This window comes from Diaphorina citri, unplaced genomic scaffold (assembly GCF_000475195.1).
Source record: "Diaphorina citri unplaced genomic scaffold, Diaci psyllid genome assembly version 1.1 scaffold95, whole genome shotgun sequence".
Taxonomy (NCBI): domain Eukaryota; kingdom Metazoa; phylum Arthropoda; class Insecta; order Hemiptera; family Psyllidae; genus Diaphorina; species Diaphorina citri.
The window spans coordinates 285,733-299,646 of record NW_007377532.1 but is presented as its reverse complement, the minus strand read 5'-3'; the positions used below and the strand labels follow the sequence as shown (position 1 = coordinate 299,646).

Genomic DNA, 13,914 nt, shown 5'->3' with positions numbered 1-13,914 from the left:
CCCAATTTTTTCATCGGATTTATTTTGTAGAAAAAGATAACAAAATAGCATTTCATTTTTGTACAGAGGTATTCATATGCGTATACTTTGTATGGCGGTTAATCGCCCATTGCGTCGGAGAGGTAAAGTTACAGAAGGCGCAATGGTAGCGCCGCTCTTCACTCGTGTCCGGCATTATATGGGTCGTGCGCATGTGCGCGTAGATGGCAATCTTCGACGCTGCGCGATAATTACACATTTCGCACGCAAACGGCTTCTCTTTCGTATGCGTGCGCAGGTGGATAGCCATGCTAGATCCGTACCGGCAATAGTACGGACAGGCGAAACACATGAAGTTGCGTCGCATGGGGTTTTTACGCTTGCGTCGTAGGCAGAGTTTGCAATGGTCCAGTAGGTCGGCGTATAGCACGCAACCGTTACAATGAATGCAGAAGAATTGGTCGTCCGGGGAGAATAGTGGATCTGAAAGAGAGAGGTTTTTATTTTTTTGATTTGGAAAAATAATGGCAAGTTGGAACCACTATGGAGTTTTTAAGACGAGTTCGGGCGCAATCTGAGTTTTTTGCTCAAACTCAGTGATGTACACTTTAAACAAGCTTAATAATGATAAGTCAAACTAAGTAATAAATAAATAACATAACTGAGGTAAAGAAACCCTAATCCTATGCTACTACAAGAAAGGGGATTTGAGCTAAATAACTTGAAGTAAAAATCTTCTTTTTAATTAGGTCCCCATTCCAGAAAGAATTTCAATTTCGTATATAGAAAACATGAGCTCATATTTTACAGAGGAAATGAATATTGTAATACCTACTTGCTGTGATATCTTCCGAAATTCGACTCTACACGAATTCAACATAAGACTATAATAGACTCTGAGCGTAAAGGTGCGTCTACAGTCTACACTACAGTCGATTGACATTGACTGGAACCCATATAAAGTAGCTCAGGAAAGACCAAAGGATTTTGATGCACTCTGGCTGTATGGTCGGGCCTTAAATGGAATAAAAGAAGTAAATAATAATAAAAAATTGTCTAATAACAATAATAATTAAAGGGCGTGTTTTAGGCGATGCCATGTCGATAGAAGTGTAGTCCAAGTGTCTAAGAAAAGGCCTGTAAATGTTCACATGACTTCGACATCAAATCAGGACGATGAGCTACCACTGCTGGACGATCGACTCCTAGAACTCGAAGTCGATCCTGAAGACCCCGATGAACTGGTCGAACTTGATCTCGTCCTCCGTTTAGCACGCCGAGCCGCCTTGATTTTCTCTTCAATCGCCATCAGCTGTTTACGGAGTCGAACTTTCTCCATGTCTCGCTTCGGATCGGCTTTCTTCTCAGCGGCAAATACCATTTCAATATCGTCGTCAATGGTTTCCACGCTGCCTTGCGATTTGGTGTCGTCTTCGTTGTCCAATATTTCGCCGTCTTCGACTTCATCTTCTTCTGGTTCCGGTTCTGGTGGTTCTTCTTCAACTTTGTCCACATCTTCCTCGCCGCTGTTTTCGGATAGTTCACCCTGTCCAATATTTCGCCGTCTTCGACTTCATCTTCTTCTGGTTCCGGTTCTGGTGGTTCTTCTTCAACTTTGTCCACATCTTCCTCGCCACTATGATCGGATAATTCACCTTCTTCAGCTTCGGATTCGTCTTCTGGATCTGCTGTAGGTTCGGTATTTTCGGCGTTAGTTTCATTGGTTTCTACTCGGTTTGATGGTGAATCTTCTTCTATGTCATGTTTACTGGTAGTTGAGTCATTGGCTGAGACGTTTTCACGTGTTTTAGACTCGGGTCGTTCACTTTCCATCTCGTCTGGTGTACTTTTAGGTGAACATTTAGGGTTGATATGTCTTTCGGCTTCAGCACTCTTGACATAGTCTTGTAAGCTCGTAACGGGTTTAGCGTTAATGTTATCTGTAACAGAATCAATCAGAGTTTCATTAGTACTCTCGTCTGGTGTACTTTTAGGTGAACATTTAGGGTTGATATGTCTTTCGGCTTCAGCACTCTTGACATAGTCTTGTAAGCTCGTAACAGGTTTAGCGTTAATGTTATCTGTAACAGAATCAATCAGAGTTTCATTAGTAATTTCTAAAGGCGTGCTTGGAGTAACGTTTTGAGTTTTCATTTCTCCAAGTTTGATTTTGATACTTTTCTTTTCTTTCATGTCGTAAGTCTTTTTAACTCTATCGTCTTCATGTCTTATTTTCGACGGTTCGTTACTTTCTCTTGGATTAGATCCATCACTTTCTTCGTCAGAGTCTTGGAAATATTTTGAGTTTTCATTTCTCCAAGTTTGATTTTGATACTTTTCTTTTCTTTCATGTCGTAAGTCTTTCTAACTCTATCGTCTTCATGTCTCATTTTCGACGGTTCGTTACTTTCTCTTGGATTAGATCCATCACTTTCTTCGTCAGAGTCTTGGAAATACTTTTGCACCGTTCCCTCGCTATGGGTTCTTTGTGTTGCACAGCTTGTGGAACTACCTTTGAGTTTTCATTTCTCCAAGTTTGATTTTGATACTTTTCTTTTCTTTCATGTCGTAAGTCTTTCTAACTCTATCGTCTTCATGTCTTATTTTCGACGGTTCGTTACTTTCTCTTCGATTAGATCCATCACTTTCTTCGTCAGAGTCTTGGAAATACTTTTGCACCGTTCCCTCGCTATGGGTTCTTTGTGTTGTAGAGCTTGTGGAACTACTGGGTTCTTGTTTATGCTTGAAGAAGTAGTTCAATTGTTTTTTCATCCTTTCCTTGATTCTCTCATCATGAGCCATGATGAACTTCTTCGAACCCTCATGAACAGATTCAGTATTGCTATCTAGTTGATCAACTGATTCTCTGTCTGCATGGTCATCAGATTTGTCCGGGTTCTTGTTTATGCTTGAAGAAGTAGTTCAATTGTTTTTTCATCCTTTCCTTGATTCTCTCATCATGAGCCATGATGAACTTCTTTGAACCCTCATGAACAGATTCAGTATTGCTATCTAGTTGATCAACTGATTCTCTGTCTGCATGGTCGTCAGATTTGTCTGCTCTGTTTGCTCCATCATCTTCGTTCTTTGGTTTGTTTTCATCCAGTTGTTTGCGATCTCTCAGTTGATTCTGTTCATCTATTTGTTTAGAACAGGATCGAGTATTCAACTTATCATATGGAGGCGATCTAAAACTTCTTTCATATTGAGGTGATCTAGCACTTCCCCTTTTCCGAGGTGATCGTCTAGTATGTCTTCCATAAGATTCACCATCCCTAGAACATCGCTGGGATTCGAAATTAGTTTCAAAGCGATATTTATCAGTGTTCTTCCATTCAGTAGGACTATGACGGTCTCTTCTATTTTCACAATATCTTTGATTTAAAGGTTCATAATACTGATTAGTTTGATATGCTCTTGACCTAGATTCTTCAATTTCTTCACCATGTTTATCGTACTGATTACTTTGATGTCTTCTTGGACTTGACTGTTTAACAGATCCATAGTACTGATTGATTTGATAAGCTCTTGGATATGACTGTCCACCAGTTTCATAGCACTGATGACTTCCATGTCTTCTTGGACTAAGTTCACCGTCACCACTGTTCGGTCCGGTGAAATAGAAGGACGAATCATCCTCGCACTTGTCGCCGGATTCAAAGTTTTCGGGTATGAAGTATTTCATGATCATATTCTTCATCGTGTACTCAACTTCTTTCATATTGAGGTGATCTAGCACTTCCCCTTTTCCGAGGTGATCGTCTAGTATGTCTTCCATAAGATTCACCATCCCTAGAGCATCGCTGGGATTCAGATTCGAAATTAGTTTCAAAGCGATATTTATCAGTGTTCTTCCATTCAGTAGGACTATGACTGTCTCTTCTATTTTCACGATATCTTTGATTTGAAGGTTCATAATACTGATTAGTTTGATATGCTCTTGACCTAGATTCTTCAATTTCTTCACCATGTTTATCGTACTGATTACTTTGATGTCTTTTTGGACTTGACTGTTTAACAGATTCATAGTACTGATTGCTTTGATGTCTTCTTGGATATGACTGTCCACCAGTTTCATAGTACTTATGACTTCCATGTCTTCTTGGACTAAGTTCACCGTCACCACTGTTCGGTCCGGTGAAATAGAAGGAAGAATCATCCTCGCACTTGTCGCCGGATTCAAAGTTTTCCGGTATGAAGTATTTCATGATCATATTCTTCATCGTGTACTTGCGAACACCATGGATGTTTTTCTCAGTGAGTACGTCCATATTGAATGCCCACGCCGTATCCGGTTCAATCACATAGAACTTGTACCAGTTGTAATAGGCGAGTTCGTAGTATCTCCGCATCTCTTGCTTGGTAGTGTTGGTGTTGTCTATGAATATTGGTGACTGGTTGTTGAGCACGCACCGTTGCGCCCGTCCGTAGCACTGTGTATGCGCGCGGGACAACTTCGTCTTGTCGTACTTATAACCGCGCGATGTCATGAAATAGTCGTCCGCCGCGAACACATTCGCTGTGAAGCTCTCGTCCCCAATATAGGACTTGATTTGGGTCACTATACTTCCCACCTTGGTGGTTTTGCCACTCCCCGGGAGCCCACGCATGAGGATAACCATTTTGACTCCGTTTTTGACATTGTCGAGGATTGTCCGTAGGATTTGCTGATTGGACGCACGACTTAGGGCAAGAAACTGGCGCAGTCGGTTTAGTTTGTGCAAGAGATACTCGTCTGCAATGAAAGTAATCCGGAGGAGTTAGACTGACGGGGACGTTTGGAATGGTGGGTGAGTTAATTAAGCTAGCCCGGATTTATAACTTTCATCATCATCAGAGGCGATTAGTATCAGTCGTTGTCAAACCAAACTTTGGATTTTAGATTTTAAATCAACCTATAAATAAATGCAAAAAATATTCTCTTTTTCCTTTAGGCGCTTTGAAAATAGATAAGGAAAGAAGAAATACAGAATGGGCAAGAAACTGGCGCAGTCGGTTTAGTTTGTGCAAGAGATACTCGTCTGCAATGAAAGTAATCCGGAGGAGTTAGACTGACGGGGATTGGTGAGTATAGTTAGCCCGGATTTATTACTTTCATCTATCATCAGAGGCGATTAGTATCAGTCGTTGTCAAACCAAACTTTGGATTTTAGATTTTAAATCAACTTATAAATAAATGCAAAAAATATTCTCTTTTTCCTTTAGGCGCTTTGAAAATAGATAAGGAAAGAAGAAATACAGAAAACAAGATTGTAGAACGTAAGCTTGGCTTCAAGAAGTTTAATTGGTAATAAATTACACTATTTACAGGTGAATTGAAATAAAAGAAACCTATTGCACAACTATCTACGTAATTGAAACATGGTAAATAAAAATCACAATAACTACTAAACAAAATTGAAGATGTGGGAAAAAATAGAGGAACAATTAAGATAATGTGAAACAACCAAATAAAAATAATATGTTCTAGGTCCGTAAAAGAAATGTACCTATGGTAAGTAGCAAAGTACATGTTACAATAACTACTAAACAAAATTGAAGATGTGGGAAAAAATAGAGGAACAATTAAGATAATGTGAAACAACCAAATAAAAATAATATGTCCTAGGTCCGTAAAAGAAATGTTCCTATGGTAACTATGTAAGTAGCAAAGTACATGTCTCAAATTCAGCTTATACATACATGGATTAAATCATCTTGAAGACGGTCTCGCGGACACAATACGTAATAAGTGTAATAAACAAATAACTCATCTATAATATAAATATAAAAAAAAATCTGGTGTGAACATCACACGACTTTCCTTATCCTATTGAATGATGCTTATTGGGTCAGCTTATACATACATGGATTAAATCATCTTGAAGACGGTCTCGCGGACACAATACGTAATAAGTGTAATAAACAAATAACTCATCTTTTGGGGAAAAAATATAAAAATAAAAAATCTGGTGTGAACATCACACGACTTTCCTAATCCTATTGAATGATGCTTATTGGGGTGTTCTTTTACCATAACTTTTACAATATCTCTAACCGTTTAGTCGGTATAGCTGAAAACCGCCAAAAACGGTCGAAATCTATCCAAAAGCGGTTAAAATAGCGCCAACCGCAGCATCTATCTCAGGTAACCATAACCATCACATAAAATAAATCACCTTAGAACTTAGGATTATTTAATTTTAAACCTTTTTATAGTAAAATAACTGTTAAGTATAATATCCTTAATCCATCTGATTGTGTTCCTTCATTGACGATGCTGGCACACTTTGGGTCCTACTCCTTCTTCTTCTTCCTAACTTTTCCCTAATTAAATGAGGTCGGCGTTTCTTGTCAGTCTCTTCCAGGCAGCCCTATTGTGTACCTCGTTCTTGACTTCATGTCTCCCTAGCAAATCTAAGAGTAATCGCTTGGGAACAAGCGTTTCAGATGGGTCAGAATGTGTGTTTTCATATGGGACACCTGATACGTAGGATGATGACAGGAAAAACAAATGAACTTCTGCTTGAATTGGTTTATCCTGATCACTCCCGTACAGGATTTACAATGATCCGTGATTTGTTTTACGTCACGGGTGACGGGAATTTCCAGCGAACAGTGGACGCACATGACAAATTTCGAGCTGGGGTCGATTCCTGTAACTGAGAAGAGAAGTTGTTGTTATTGTTGATGATGTTGGTGTGGTTCTGTGGTGGTTGTTGTTAACCTCAATGACAACGTTTAGTCACTCATCTTCCAGGGGAAGAGAGGTGTCAGTGAACTGCAAAATACTGATGAGGATGTATGTTTTTTCCCCCTTTTGAAGAGGTTTGACAGAGGGAACTGTAACTGCTGAGGTTTGACCGCCCTAAAATCGAAGAGGACAGGATAGGAGACAGCGAGAGCGAAACTTATCTGTTAAGGATAAAATTCGTACCCGAACGGAAAATGAACCCGCAACCTAGCACTTACAAGGTAGAGGAGCTAATCTGGCTATCAAACATGCTGTTACTCTGAAATGAAAAAACGAAAATAAAGAATACAAAGTACTTTCCAAATTCATTGTTCTTAAACGCATATTAAAGTACATATATTTTTTACCAACCTATCTAAATTGAATACTCTCTCAAGGGACGATTTTCTTTTTGTCTTTTCAAAAGAACAATTTTATTAATAAACACCATGTACTTTTGTACTCGTATTGTAAAGCTTATGTCAGCCAAGTGAGTAGCTACCTTTATCGAGTAACGACCAGTGGCGACATTACCGGTGCAAAGAGATTATTGAAATGTGAAAATTGATTGCAATAGAAGCACTTAGTAATGCTGTGATATCAACGAAAGTTTTAAAAAAGCTTTTGACTTCATACTTGTTGTATGACTTAATACCATGTGTTATTAGACCTAATACCACATGTTGTAAGTCCTAATACCACATGTTGTAAGTCGACAGGCGAAACACATGAAGTTGCGTCGCATGGGGTTTTTACGCTTGCGTCGTAGGCAGAGTTTGCAATGGTCCAGTAGGTCGGCGTAGAGCACGCAACCGTTACAATGAATGCAAAAGAATTGGTCGTCCGGGGAGAATAGTGGATCTGAAAAAGAGAGGTTTTTATTTTTTTGATTTGGAAAAACAATGGCAAGTTGGAGCCACTATGGAATTTTTAAGACGAATTCGGGCGCAATCTGAGTTTTTTGCTCAAACTCAGTGTTGTACACTTTAAACAAGCTTAATAATGATAAGTCATGTTCAAGTTTAAATAGAAAAAGAAATAATGAATGAAAAACTTTGGAAGAAATAAATAAACGAAGTACATTATGCCAATGAAATACACTCTTTATTTTCAACATGGACTAGAGAACATTGAATGTTTATTTGAAAGTCAACTGAAAACTATTTTAAATAGTGTCTAAAATTTATATTCATAAATTAAAACTAAGAAAACAAAATTGATATCACAAAAATAAAGAAGTTTTAAACAAAAAGAAAATAAATTTAGTCATATTCAGCACAAATCTGATCGATACCACTGTAAAAAGAGTTCAGTATTCAAATATTTTTCCCTTTCGACAAATTTTGGATAAAACAAAATTGTGCATCACTCATAAAAAAAAGGTTTTAAACAATGGTCTAAAATTTATATTCATAAATTAAAACTAAGAAAACAAAATTGATATCACAAAAATAAAGAAGTTTTAAACAAAAAGAAAATAAATCCAGTCATATTCAGCACAAATCTGATCGATACCACCGTAAAAAGAGTTCGGTATTCAAACATTTTTCCTTTTCGACAAATTTTGGATAAAACAAAATTGTGCACCACTCATAAAAAAAAGGTTTTAAACAATTAATGATATTGAACAAACAATTATATTCAAACAAAACCTAAATAATAAATAAATTAACATTTTTCGTCTTTAGAAGAATACTTCTTTTAAAGAATTTCTTAAACAATTAATGATATTGAACAAACAATTATATTCAAACAAAACCTAAATAATAAATAAATTAACATTTTTCGTCTTTAGAAGAATGCTTCTTTTAAAGAATTTTAAGTTTTTTAAACATTACAATTTAAACAAACTTTATTACAGGACTAGACAAACACAACACTTTGTACCAGATTTTACAATCTCTTTAAACTATATATAAATATTTAAATAGAGAACAACGAAAACAATATTGTGGGTTTAATGTAAAGGCTCACAGGCAAAAATCGGGTTTTCGAAAAAAGAGAGTTAATAAACAACACATCAAAAGTCTGATAATTATGAAACTGTTTCTTTAAATACGACTCTTGCTTACATTATAAACCCAAAGGACTGTGTTGACTCCCGCAACCTCTAAGCCGTATCTCATAGACCTGAAACACAGATTAAATGTTACTCTCTAGCTGAATCAACCTCAGTGATGCAGTGGTTAGAACAGTGGACTTTGAATTTAGAACTTGTTAGTTCAAGCCCAAGTCAAGTCATAAAATTTAGTGGTGTGTAATAAGTGGGGAATAACAAAGGAAATGTAGCATCATCAGGCTTTCTGCATGTGATGGTCTTTGAGATGAAGCCACCAATTTCTTCATTTGTGCTCTCACCGATGACGGGAGCATTCTCCACCTTGTTCCATTTTCATGGATAAATTCATTGGTAACTTTTCCAGCAAGCCGTTATCATCGCCTAGCTTTTCTTCTTTGATAAGTTGTGTACCACGCAAATCGACAGACACTGATGAAGCCGGAAGCAGTTTTCTTGCTTCTCATACAGTACTTATTGTGTCTATGGCTCTGATAGTTTTCGACTTTATTGGCAAGAGAAGGAAATGTAGCATCATCAGGCTTTCTGCATGTGATGGTCTTTGAGATGAAGCCACCAATTTCTTCATTTGTGCTCTCACCGATGACAGGAGCATTCTCCACCCAGATCAACAAGTGAAAGTCTTGCAATCCACGAGTCTGGTACTCTCTCCGCCAAACATAATGTATCACCTTTCCCAGTGGACCACCGTCAGCTTGAATAAAGTCCAACATGGCTCAAATATTTTCTTAAACCAAGAGTCTTCAACGACACGGAATGGCACCATTGCGCCCTTGTTTGCCAGAAGACGGGGAAGAGGACCTATCCTGGCGCTCCTCAGCCAAAAAGCTCAGGGTACCAGATCCAATTAGCCAAGCAAAGTGTAGGGGGTTACCTTTGACCGTGGGTTCTCTTCAGGTGTTTGAGGAAGTTGGTGGTAGCAGAGAATTGCCCTTTAATATCTTTCTGCTTATCGCACAGAGTGCATCGGGCCACAGCTTGATTTTGTTCTTGACACGATTTTTCCTCAACCAAGGAAAAAAATTTTCCGTCTAAGATTTTCAGACCTTTGTAACTTGAACTGGTGGCATTCTCACTTACATCTACCGAACTAATAGATGGTGATGGAGTTGTCAATTCTCCACCACCACTATTGAACGTAGAATTTGAAAATATTGAAATTGAAGAGAAATCAGCGTCCATAACGATTTTAGTTTTAGACTTTAGAAAATGATTTAATTTGGTCTGATCAAAATCAATCAAATATGTATCAATAATTATGAAAAACTCGTGTGGAGGTTGAACGGTTGTGGATTCGCGCGGGTTTAAAATTTTTGGGAGCATAGCGTGTTGATTAGACTGGATGTCCAATCACCACGCTACAATGTGGTATCTACCAGTGCATTGCAAAACTTTCCCGTCTATCATGGCAAATGGTTTGATGTAGCTTTTTTGTGTCGATGTGGTATCTACAAGTGCATTGCAAACTTTCCCGTCTATCATGGCAAACGGTTTGATGTAGCATTCTTGTGTCGATGTGGCGTGTGGGTAACACGGGGAGATAATTTTTTCACTGGGGACCACGTTCATTTGAGATGAAAGTATGGCAGCAGGAGTTTCAATTTGTTTGCTCGTGTCTGGCATACGGCGTTTTCCAGGCGTCAGGTATCTTAATTCTCGCATAAGTTCTTCCCTCGACTCAATTACGGCTTCAATTTTCCCTATCATCTTGCATTCATTTCGTTGAAATTGATGACACAAAGTGGTCATCTCGGTGGCTAAATAATCATCTTTTTCACTGGGGACCACATTCATTTGAGATTAAAATATGGCAGCAGGAAGCAGGAGTTTCAATTTTAAGGTACTGGGGTCGTGGAGAGAGTTTTGAACTTTGAAGTTTTACGAGGAAAGTTGGGGGCGAGCAATACGGCCATTGCGCCGCAGGTCCTTTGAGTGCACTACCGAGTGTGAGAACGAGATCGGCACTTGGCATTGGTCTTTCTGCAAAAGTCGACCGTCTGTAACCAGGATATAGGCTCTACATTACAGCCTGGACGGAAAATAGGAATGGAAACTGATTGATTACTTGTCGGAAGACGTTTCACCAGCTCTCTGAATAACTCCTCTGATGTGTTCGCCATATTTTGAACCTCGGTTGGTGTAGTTTGATCGGATGTGGATAGTGCGTACTGATCATTTTCATTGTGGAACTTTCATAGTCAAGTTATGTATTGTTTATTAACCATTTTTCACCATAACTTAACTCTGAAATTTCTACAAGGAAAATACGGTACATCAAGTTAAAAAGCAAACTCATTGGCTGACAGTTAAAAAGATACGAAAGTACACTCCTCCAAGAAAGTGAAACACTGTCACATTTGTAAATTTATAGATTTCAGTTAATTTATTTCATAGAAAATTTCATCACTTGATAAAAACTACCATTCAGTAAACAATGAATTTATTGAGGGTTTCACCACTGACTAAGTGGACGATTTCACTAAAAATAACAATAATAAAAAAAAGTCATTAAACAGATGATTTTGGATTTAGTGTCCAAGAGAAATCTTGGATTAAGCCTAGTTGATAAAAAAATAATAATAATAAAAAAAAACAAACTAATATTCAATCTATCTAATATTCAATTACTTCTTTTTAGGTGATTAAAAAATCCCCATCAGTGAAATCTCCAATTAAGTCGTTGGTAAAACCTACAATTAGATCAACATGGTTCCAAAGCAAATACAAAGATTTGTTGAAGCTCACAAATTTATTCTATGGTTCGATCAATGTATGTGCTTTGGTTGGATATATCAATATTAAAATATGAGGTCTCTAAAATCTCTAAATCCGTATTTTATTCGCGTACCCACAAAATCACAAATTAATTCAGTTGGAAATTTTGACATTAAATAGGAAATAGAGAGCTATTGATCTTAGTTAAAAAGATTTAAAAAGGGTAATAATATGTATCTAACATACTTCAATGTATGTCCTTGGTATACGAGTAGTTGGCTACATAAATAAAATACAGATCTTTATTTTAAACATGGTTACATAATAAACATTTTCTAGATAATTATATTGAATTCAGTTTGTTTAAATAAAATAATGTAGGTAATAACGTCAGTATAAATAATAGCGTGAAATCTATTGTTAGTAATGCCCTGAATTTTCTCATTGAGGTAGATAATGTTAACGTACTTAATCTAGAAGTAAATTTTGAAAAGTAAAACTATAAAACTAGTTACAATATGCACGGAGTATGATTTCTACAGTACCAACAATCTTGTTTAAATGTCTTGCATGTCAGACCGAATGTCAAATAAAATAAAATCAGGAGTGTTAAATTGTGTGCTAAAAACGATTTCAATTGCAGGTGTCGATTATTTTAAGTGTCAATATGATTTTATAACTTCAAGTTTGGAAACACTGGAAAATGTAAGTAATTTGACCATGGACTTAGTTAAAAACCGTTTATTAATTTTAGGAACATAATTTTAAGTGTGGATTAATCCTAATAAGTATGGTAGTTTATTGCTTCCTGATTCCTGAAGACAATTCACTCCTGCATTTCACTTGCCCACTCATTGGTAAGTTCTTTTTTTCTTCTTATCCTAAGATGGAAACTGTCTGAAGATCAAGCTAAGAAGAAAAAGAACCCTACTAATCTTGAACTCAGTGATTTAGGTTGTGGTTATGTACCGGGTTGATATAGGCAAGGTTGGTAAACTAACCTTGTTTTTAGAACCATTTAGCATTTACCATGGTAGACAAGGTCTGCAATGCACATAGCACATGGCCAAGTCAAGTACCATAATACCATTCTATGGTTGATATTGAAAACTCTGTCCACTCCCATCAGCTCTTCCTATCACCACACCACAACCTGGTCACATCGCTCCACTCCTTCCTACTCCATCATCACCTCCCAGAAAATTTGCAAACTCAGTAACTCACTGACAGATACTTCAACACAAAAATGCTACATCAAACCGTTTGCATTTGCAATGGTAGACAATCTTATACGCACTAGAGAGCACTCTTCTCCCACAAATAACGATCTTGGGAAAGAAGCATGTAGGAGAGAATTTCTATGGTTGGTATTGAAAACTCTGTCCACTCCCATCAGCTCTTCCTATCATCACACCACAACCTGGTCACATCGCTCCACTCCTTCCTACTCCATCATCACCCCCCAGAAAGTTTGCAAACTCAGTAACTCACTGACAGATACTTCATCAACACAAAAATGCTACATCAAACCGTTTGCATTTGCAATGGTAGACAATCTTATACGCACTAGAGAGCACTCAAACAATCGCACTGGAGAGCACTCTTTCTCCCACTAATAACGATCTTGGGAAAGAAGCATGTAGGAGAGAAATTCAACACAAAAATGCTACATCAAACCGTTTGCATTTGCAATGGTAGACAATCTTATACGCACTAGAGAGCACTCAAACAATCGCACTAGAGAGAAGAGAGCACTCTTTCTCCAACTAATAACGATCTTGGGAAAGAAGCATGCAGGAGAGAATTGGTGGCCTTATTGGATTCTGCAGCCACTGCAGAAGACATGGCCATAATAAAAAAGGGTATTGGCCAAATTAAGGCTACCTTGACTGCAGTTCGCAGTCAAAATCAACTGCCAGCTGCCAAATCTAATGGCAGGGAAATATTTCTCCTCAGCGGCGCCTTCACTCAACTAAGAAACAAAGACCAAATAAAAGAAGAGTTGAAAAAACCCTCTGTAGCTGAATCTGATGACATTAGTACTAACCTTATTCTTTCCCTTTTGTAAATAATTATGCCAAATTTGAGTACATCATTGTAAAATATATTTGTAGGTACCTACTAATCAATGTAATCATTATTGTTCAATTGTATATAAGTATGCCTGTAAAAAAAAATAAAAATAAACTCATTTATTCCATTTTCTAAATTTCTGTACGGCGTCTGTGGAGGATCGTCCAGACCCCGCACCTCAGATGGGGCCCTTATTCAGTTTGGAGACAGTGGAGGATGCACCCGCAGTTCCCGCCCCATCGACATCGATCAAATTTCTGTACGGCGTCTGTGGAGGATCGTCCAGACCCCGCACCTCAGATGGGGCCCTTATTCAGTTTGGAGACAGTGGAGGATGCAACCGCAGTTCCCGCCCCAT

The 13,914-nt window shown here is 37.8% G+C and overlaps 3 protein-coding genes across 3 annotated transcripts; 1 reads left to right on the top strand and 2 right to left on the bottom strand.

The window, feature by feature from the left end:
* Positions 1 to 52: 52 nt before the first annotated feature.
* Positions 53 to 510, bottom strand: LOC108254554 (zinc finger X-chromosomal protein-like). Its single transcript, XM_026833470.1, has one exon. It carries the CDS (start codon positions 344 to 346, stop codon positions 53 to 55), a length of 294 nt encoding a protein of 97 aa, XP_026689271.1. The 5' UTR covers positions 347 to 510.
* Positions 511 to 988: 478 nt separating this feature from the next.
* LOC103524373 (peptidyl-prolyl cis-trans isomerase 1-like) lies at positions 989 to 3,681 on the bottom strand. The gene is made up of 5 exons (XM_026833484.1): positions 2,872 to 3,681; positions 2,285 to 2,491; positions 1,962 to 2,126; positions 1,637 to 1,820; positions 989 to 1,526 (listed from the first exon to the last, which is right to left on the bottom strand). Exons 1-5 carry the CDS (start codon positions 3,677 to 3,679, stop codon positions 1,148 to 1,150), a joined length of 1,743 nt encoding a protein of 580 aa, XP_026689285.1. The 5' UTR covers positions 3,680 to 3,681; the 3' UTR covers positions 989 to 1,147.
* Positions 3,682 to 12,501: 8,820 nt separating this feature from the next.
* Positions 12,502 to 13,801, top strand: LOC113473949. The gene is made up of 2 exons (XM_026833491.1): positions 12,502 to 12,831; positions 13,281 to 13,801. The coding sequence occupies exons 1-2, from the start codon at positions 12,533 to 12,535 to the stop codon at positions 13,549 to 13,551; spliced, it is 570 nt and encodes a 189-aa protein (XP_026689292.1). The 5' UTR covers positions 12,502 to 12,532; the 3' UTR covers positions 13,552 to 13,801.
* Positions 13,802 to 13,914: the final 113 nt, after the last annotated feature.